Source organism: Myotis nattereri (genome assembly GCF_964212035.1).
Source record: "Myotis nattereri genome assembly, chromosome: 13".
NCBI classification, from domain to species: Eukaryota; Metazoa; Chordata; class Mammalia; order Chiroptera; family Vespertilionidae; genus Myotis; species Myotis nattereri.
Window position 1 is genome coordinate 31913362 of NC_138088.1, and position 8605 is coordinate 31921966.

The following is an 8605-nucleotide window of genomic DNA, read 5'->3' on the forward strand; positions in this document are numbered from 1 at the left end:
TGCTTAAATGATAGTAAGTAGCACCTTGCATGTTGGATGTTTTTTTCATACCTGTTCCCCTCCAGTCCTTCTCCACATTGTAGTCGGAACAAGCTTTGAAAATTCAAATCTGATCATCTCTCCTCTTATAAAATTCCTCTAATGACCATTTGGAGGAGGTCCACAGTCTTATAGAAGTTACAATCCTATTGTCAATCTCTCACCACTTGGTTCTCACACTGTAAGCCCAGTAAGACAGAAGAGTGTTATCACTGGGAACCTGACCTCCTTTGTCTCATTTTCAAGCCATTGTGCAGACTATTCACAGGGTGAAACATGGACAAAGCTCTGAAGAAGGTAAGAATAATCTTTGCAACTTCCTTGAGAGTCCCTCTGGGAAGTTTTTAAAAATAATAATTATAGTCTCATATATAAGTGGAAAGAATTAGTAAAGAGAGGACTTATGTACACTTCATCCATTATTCAGCAATGATAGGATCTGACATATCACAGTGCAAGTATCAAAACAAAGAAATTGACACAGGAACAATACAACAATAAGATACACATCTTATTTGGACTTAACCCTTATTTCCCTTTATGCTTTTTTATTCTTGGTGTATAGTCCTATGAAATTTTCTTCACAATCATAGGTTTGTGTAACCACCACAATTAAGATACAAAACTAATTCCATCAGCCCCAATGAAAATTGTCATGCTACACCTTTAGAGCTATATCCTCCCTGTAGTCCTGATTCCTGCCAACTACTGATCTGTCCTCTACTGCACTTTTATCATTTCAAGAATGCTATATAAAAAGAACATATAGTTCGTAAATTTTTGAGATTATATTTCTTTTACTCACATAATGCCTTTGAGATTCAAGCTATTTTATGAGTCAATAGTCTTGTTTTTTCCTGTGAGTTTTCCACAGTTTATATATCTATTCACTTGTTGAAGAACAATTGGATTATTTCTAGTAATTTTGGCTGTTAGAAATGAAGCTACCACCCAGCTGGAGTGGCTCAGTGGTTTAGCATTGACCTATGCACCAAGAGGTTACCAGCTCGATTCTGGTCAGGGCACATGCCTGGGTTGCGAGCTGGATTCCCAGCAGGGAGCATGCAGGAGGCAGCTGATCATTGGTAATGTTTATGTTTCTCTATCATTGACGTCTCTATCTCTCTCTCCCTCTCCCTCTCTCTCTAAAAAATAAATTTTAAAAACATATTTTAAAAAATGAAGCTTTCAAAATGTGGTATTTACATATAATGGAATAATTCAGTCTTAAAAGGGAAGAAAATTCTGCCCTAACTGGTTTGGCTCAGTGGATAGAGCATAGGCCTACAGACTGAAAGGTCCCAGGTTTGATTCCGGTCAAGGGCATGTACCTTGGTTGCGGGCACATCCCCAGTATGGGGTGTGCAGGAGGTGGCTGATCAATGTTTCTCTCTCATCGATGTTTCTAACTCTCTATCCTTCTACCTTCCTCTCTGTAGAAAATCAATAAAATATATTTTAAAAAAATGGAAGAAAATTCTGATATATGCTGCAACATGGATAAACCCTGAAGACATTATGCTAAGTGAAATAAGCCAGTCACAAAAGAGCAAATATCATATGATTCCACTAATATAAGGTACTAGAATAGACAAATTCATAGAGATGAAAAGTAGAACAGTAGTAATCAGGGGTTACTGAGGGGTGGGAGTGGGGAGTGGAAATTATTGTTCAATGAGTATGGACTTTCGGTCAGGGATGATGAAAAAGTTCTGGAGATGATTAGTGGTGATGGTTGCACAATAATGTAAATGTACTTAATGCTGCTGAATTATCACCTAATAATGGTCACAATGGCAAATATGATGTTATGTGTATTTTACAACAATAAATAATAGATGGCAATTTGAAGGATGATTTGTGCAGTATTAAAGCAAACAGCTGCTGAACTTTGTGCCAGAAACCCCTGGGCAATGCTTAGGAGTTTAGTGCAGTCCCAAGAAGAGTTGTTTATTAATCTGAGGTTGAAGGCCAGCCCAACCTGTCCATCTCAGTTCACAAGGCTGGTTGGGCCCTGCAAGTTGCCCAGTCCAGCCTCTTTCCTTACCCTGAGTCATCTGCCAGAGCCCTGGCTGCAGGGCCAGCTTTCTCATCTTTGCATCCCTGCTCTGCACAAGACCCAGTAAGTCCTTTCTGCTGAATGGATCTATGGTCCTGGATCTGTCTAGGGCAGGGGTGGGCAAACTTTTTGACTCGAGGGCCACAGTGGGTTCTTAAACTGGACCGGAGGGCAGGAACAAAAGCATGGATGGAGTGTTTGTGTGAACTAATATAAATTCAAAGTAAACATCATTACATAAAAGGGTACGGTCTTTTTTTTTTTAGTTTTATTCATTTCAAACCAGCCGGATCCAGCCCATGGGCCGTAGTTTGCCCACGGCTGGGCGAGGGACTTGACTTGACGTTGGAGGCCTACGGGAAGGTTTCTGAGGGGTGAAGGTGGGGAGATGGCCAGCAGAAGTCATTCTTTATTTGGTTTTGCCAGGCACCTGTGGCTTTCTGAATTTACCTGACCATTTGCAGAAATGACACTGCCTTCTTTTCCAAAGAAAGCCATAAAGAAATAGAACTACGAAGCTAGTATATTGAGGTTTCCTGGGAAATGACAGTTTTGAAAGAGAGCATTGAAGGAGAGATGAAATGCTAAGATTAAGAAATAGGAAAGGAAGTCAAGGGAGGTGGTAATTGCCAATGTTTTTTATCCACAGAACACGGGAAATTTCCTCCAGGAACTAGAGAGGAATCTGGTACCCTGCTAGGGACAAGGCAGTGAGACATTTCCAAAATGCTACCCCTGGTAAGTCTCTCTTACAGCAGGAAATAAAACTTTTCAAGGAAGCAAACGCAAGTTAATTCTGGGTTAGTGACTAGCAGTGACTATTCCTCTCTGGATCACCAGCCTACAGTTTAGTGCCTGCCATTAAGTCAGTGTCGGTTAACTGGCCCTGAAGGGCAATGATCTGCCTAGATATGAGGATGGGATGCAGGTGGCAGATGGGCCCAAATGGGAGAAGTGGGGTGAGCGGGGGCTCCTACAGATTCCTGGGTCTCCATTCACTTCCACCCTGTAAGCCAATAGGCATGAGTGTGCTGAAAGTGGGTCTCAGAAAGGATACGGGTAGCATATGCACAGCCTTCTAGTGGTAAAACCAGAGGCCTGGGCCATTTGGGACCCCCTTCTAGGGATGTCACTGCATGTTATTCCTACCCATGTTAAAGTACTCATCACACAATATCCGAAGGAAGATTAGCTTTTCTACATCCCCAGTCTGGAGGCAGCAATGGGTGGGCCATCCATCTCTACATCATCTCTGCCCAGTACAGGTTATAGGACCGAGGGAATGTTTGGTAAATGCATGTTGATTAACTGAACACGATGAGATAATCTTCTTTGACTTTCCATTCACCAAGGTGAGGACCATGGCTCTGTTTCCATTGCTCTCTCTCCTTCTTCTGAGTGTGGTGACAACATCTTATTCAGAAATAGAACCCAGTGAGCACCTTCAAAAGACCTGCCCTGTGATCACCTGTGCTTCTCCAGGCATCAACGGCTTGCCAGGCAGAGATGGGCGTGATGGCCCCAAGGGAGAAAAAGGAGAACCAGGTAGAGCTTGGGCTGTTCTTTCTCTGGGAATCTTTACCTGCCAGACAAAACTGCCTGGAGATGTAAGAGCAATGTCCAATTCATATAGGTCGTATTTCTCTCAACTATTATAGTTCAAAACAAATCCCTGACTTCCACACAGAGTTGGTGACATGTGGTTGTCCTGCTTGCTCAGGGAGTGGCCCTTCATGGCAAGCCATCCCGAGGGACCTGGGAAGATTTTCTTCTCTGGGTCAGTGGAAGTAGTGATTTAGAAAGCTGGTCCTGGATTAATGTCTCTGCTCTCCTGGGAAAAGATTAAGCATCAAGCTCTTGGAGAAATAAAGCAAACACAGAGACACTAATTTATGTTTTCTTCTTCCCATAGGCCAAGGGCTCAGAGGCATTCAAGGTCCCCCTGGAAAATTGGGGCCTCAAGGAAATCCAGGACTCCCTGGGCTACCAGGAAGTGTGGGCCCAAAAGGAGACCCTGGAAAATGTCCAGGTAAGAAGCTAACCTCAACCAGGTTTAGGCTGACAGCCTAGTCCCAGGGTCCTGGGATTTTGAGTACCAGTTGGGAGATGCCACTTCGGCTGCTTCATGGAAAGATGCCCAACTCTGCTTCCTGACCCAGCACACTCAGCCCTTGCTAGGTTACTTAGAGCCCAAGCGGATTGCTGAGTACAGACTTGCAGACCCTCCACTCCTTCACTGGGCACTCCCTGAAGGAGCTGGGCCCTGGCTTTCCTTTAGCTGCCACAATGTGAGGCTCTGGTCCAAAAGGGAGAAAGTAGACCTCATATGTGTTGGACTTATTATGTCTGTTTTCACAACAGCAGTCTATACATGGTATGTCAGTTATCTTTTACTTCATGAGAAACAAACAAAAAACACAACCATTTATTTAAATCACAATTCTGTGGATCTGCCAAATGCTTTTTCTGCTGATCTCAGTGTCTGTGGTCAAGTGATGACCAATGGTCTCACTTATATGTCTGCCTGTTGTTTAGTTGTCAGCTGGAGTGATGAGGTTAATTGACCCACAGGTCTTTCATCTTCCAACAATCTAGCCCCGCTTGTTCACATAGAGGTGATTACAAAATACCCAATAGCAGAAAGAGTAGAAGCTTTAAGGCCTTCTGAAGGCTTAGATCATGTACATGATTGCTTCTGTCACATTCTATTGTCAAAGCAAGTCACAGGCCCACCCAGGTTCAAGGAATGGGGAAACAGACTCCATTTCTTAAACAGACAAGCAGTACCATATGGAGGCCATTTTTGCCATCTTTAGCACACAGCCTGCCTCATGCCCTCCCCCGTTAAATAATGTGCAATTCACAAAAATCTTGGTTTACTGAACAAACTCTGAGAAAAACAAAAACCAAACAATAAAAGCAATAAAAACAAAACCTCCCTAAAGACAAAAACCTGTAATCTTTTTGGATTCGCCAGCACATAATAATTCCCAAGAGCTTTACTTTTTATTCACAATGGAGTTGTTTATTTGGGAAAAGAAATTAGTGAATAGCTTGGCGTATGGAGTGCTATCATGCTAGGTCATGAGGGACTGCATGTGTGTTCATGTATGTGTGCATGTGCGTAAAGTGTTTAAATACCTTCAATAGATGATGAGTGATTTTTGGGCTGGATGGCAATACAGGTACTTTTACCTCATTTCTTCTTAATATTTTTATTTTCCTTCAAAAAGCAAATATTAATGTATAAGGAAATTATTTTTTTAATTTGGAAAATAATACCCTGCCCACTTATAGCTCTGAAATCCCTTCTCAACAATGTTCTTTTGCTTTGTTTACATTTTCTAGCATGTGATGATCACCTGGCTGCTTTAGAAAGAGAAGCTCTGCGCTCAGAATTGGAACGTATCAAAAAATGTAAGCCTTCTCTCTCACTTTTCAGGCAGCTTTCAGTTTAGGAAGGTGCAAGGTATTTGTTAAATACATATAATTTTCTAGGACCGCATAAGTGTCCCTCACGGTCTGATCTCATGAGATCCTTCCAAACTTTTAGTAGAAATGGAGACAAAGAGAAATTGGATAACTTGCTCAAAGGCACAGAGCTAGTAAGTGTCGGAGGTAGTTTACAAATTGAAGCCAGTCTGACTCCAGAGACACCCCCAACCCCCATCCTGTACTTTCTACTATCTGTGTGTAGGTGTCACTAAAAACGGGACCTAAGCTTCTTTCTCTTTGTTGTTCTGTTGTTGAGACCTGACAGTGGGGCCTAACCTGCACCTTTTGTGCCCTGCTGGCCTGAAGCAAATATTCGCAGACATTTTTCTTTCTTCTCAAGTGAATACTGGGGTAAAATACAGAATTACCAATTACATATGTTCTAGAACTCTTATCCAAAAGAACAAAGGCCCTTGTTCCAGGCTGTTTTCAGATTAGGTTTGTCAGGTTTAACAAATGAAAGAACAGGACAGCTACTTAAATTTGAATTTCAGGTAAACAATAACTAATATTTTTCAGGATAAGTATGTCCTCAACATTTTATGGGAAGATCCTATCTAATAAAAGAGAAACATGGTAATTAGCGTACGGTCGCTACCCTTCCCATTGGCTAATCAGCAAGATATGCAAATTAACTGCCAGCCAAGATGGCGGCCGGCAGCCAGGCAGCTTGAAACTAACATGAGGCTTGCTTGATTCAGTTATGGAGGACTCCAACATTCCCCGCATGCCACTGCAGGCCTCTGAGCTGGCAGTTTGAAACATAGTTACAAAACTAGAAGCTAAACAAAACCCCAGAAACCAGCTTTCAGTTAGCCGGGATCTCAGACCTGGAGTTGATACAGAGTTTCAATTGTAGAACCTAAACAAACCAGATACCTGCTTTCAGGAGCGGAGGCCTAAGAGCTGGAGCCTCAGAGCTAAAGCTGGCCCAGAATAAAAAAAAAATATACAAAAAAAGGAGCAGTTGGGAGCTTCAGTCCCAGCCTGAAAACAACCCTCAGCCCCTCACCCAGACTGGCCAGGCACCCCAGTGGGGACCCCCACCCTGATCCGGAACACCCTTCAGGGCAAACCAGCCAGCCCCCACCCATGCACCAGGTCTCTATTCTATATAGTAAAAGGGTAATATGCCTCCCAGCACCGGGATCAGCGGAGCCGCGAGGTCTCCTGGCACCAGGATCAGCATGACAGGGGGCAGTACCCAAACCCCCTGATTGCCCTGTGGCTCTGTGTGTGACAGGGGGCGGGGCCACAACCTCTCTATAGGCCCTGCTCTGTTCCTGACAGGGGAAGGCGCCCCAACCCCCTGATCCGCCCTGCTCTGTGCCTGATAGGGGGGAGCTCCCCAACCTCCTGATCGCCCTGCAGCTCTGTGTGTGACAGGGTGCGGCACCCCAACCCTCCCCCCCTCCCCAGGCCCTGCTCTGTGTGTGACGGGGTAGAGCCATAACCTCCCCATCGGCCCTGCCCTGAGTGTGAGAGTGGCGGCGCCCCAAACCCCTGATCGGCCCTGCTCTGTGGGTGATAGAGGGCGGCGCCCCAACCCCCTGATCGGCCCTGCTCTGTGCATGACAGGGCGTGGCGCCGCAACCTCCCCATCAACCCTGCCTTGAGTGTGACAGGGGACGGTGCCCCAACCCCCCAATCGGCCCTACCCTGAGCATGACTGAGGGTGGCATCGCAACCTCCCAATCTGCCCTGCTCTGTGCATGACAGGGGGCGGCGCCCCAATTCCCCAATCAGCCCTGCTCTGAGCCTGACCAGAGGCTGCACCTAGGGATTAGGCCTGCCCTCTGCCACCCGTGAGCAGGCCTAAGCCAGCAGGTCGTTATCTCCCGAGGGGTCCCAGACTGTGAGAGGGCACAGGCCTGGCTGAGGGTCCCCCCCTCCCCCCCGAGTGCACAAATTTTTGTGCACCAGGCCTCTAGTATTTATAATAAAAAGAAAATTCATTATTTATCTGAAATTCAAATTTAAGTGGACATACTGTATTCATGTGGCAATTCTCCTCTAGAAGCCTTTATCCAGAAAAATGCCTAAAAGACAAGTCAGTGTCAACCCCATTTTTCCTATTTCAGGGCTGGCCTTCGCTCTGGGCAAACAAGTTGGAAAGAAGTTCTTCTTGACCAATGGTGAAAAGATGACCTTTGACAGAGTGAAGGCGCTGTGCACCCATTTTCAGGCCTCCGTGGCCACCCCCATGAATGCTGAAGAGAACAAGGCCATCCTGCATATAACAGAAGGAGATGCCTTCCTGGGCATCACAGATGAGGAGAGCGAAGGTCATTTTGTGGACCTGACAGGAAGGCCTGTGACCTACCAAAACTGGAATGATAATGAGCCCAACAATGCTGGCTCTGGGGAACACTGTGTGATGATCCGGACTGATGGCAAATGGAATGATGTCGACTGCACAGCCTCCCTTTTGGCAGTTTGCGAGTTCTCTGTCTGAGGGAGCCCGTCCCTCAGGCCCTTCTGTCCCTGGACCTCATCTCAGGCCCACAGTCTGCTTTGAAAGATAAAACGATGCCAATTTCCCCATGCCCAGGACTGATGGTACCCTTTGTGGAGAATCGGAGAAAATAAGAATGGACTGAAGGATGGGATTTGGAAGTGAGAAGAAACTGACAGGGGTACAGTGAGAGTTTCTGATTCAAACTCAATCACTAATAACAACAACAAAGTTGTAACAGTAATAGTAAATAGCAGCTGCAGTAGAAGTACTGATATTTTTAATGTGTACTATGAATCAGGCCCTATATTATGCATTTTATATTGAGTGGTGTTAACTTGCTTAGGTATACAAATAAAATACCTTACTATAAACACCTGTGACCTGTTGAGCCTCCCTTTCTCTTTGGGTAGAGGGCTCCATTAATGACATCCCCAGCTTAACTCCATAGCCTTTTGGCTAGTTTCAGGTATTAAGAGGATCTATTTTTGTTGCTTTTTTCTGAACTATATTTTCTTTTATTTTTAATGAGATATTAAACTATGTAAAGAATATAA

General features: G+C 44.7%; 1 protein-coding gene across 1 annotated transcript; it reads left to right on the forward strand.

The window, feature by feature from the left end:
* Positions 1-315: 315 nt before the first annotated feature.
* On the forward strand, positions 316-8048 carry MBL2 (mannose binding lectin 2; the record flags this gene model as incomplete). The annotated part of the gene is made up of 5 exons (XM_081105217.1): positions 316-336; positions 3451-3643; positions 4011-4127; positions 5447-5515; positions 7675-8048. 5 exons carry the CDS (start codon positions 316-318, stop codon positions 8046-8048), a joined length of 774 nt encoding a protein of 257 aa, XP_080961343.1.
* Positions 8049-8605: the final 557 nt, after the last annotated feature.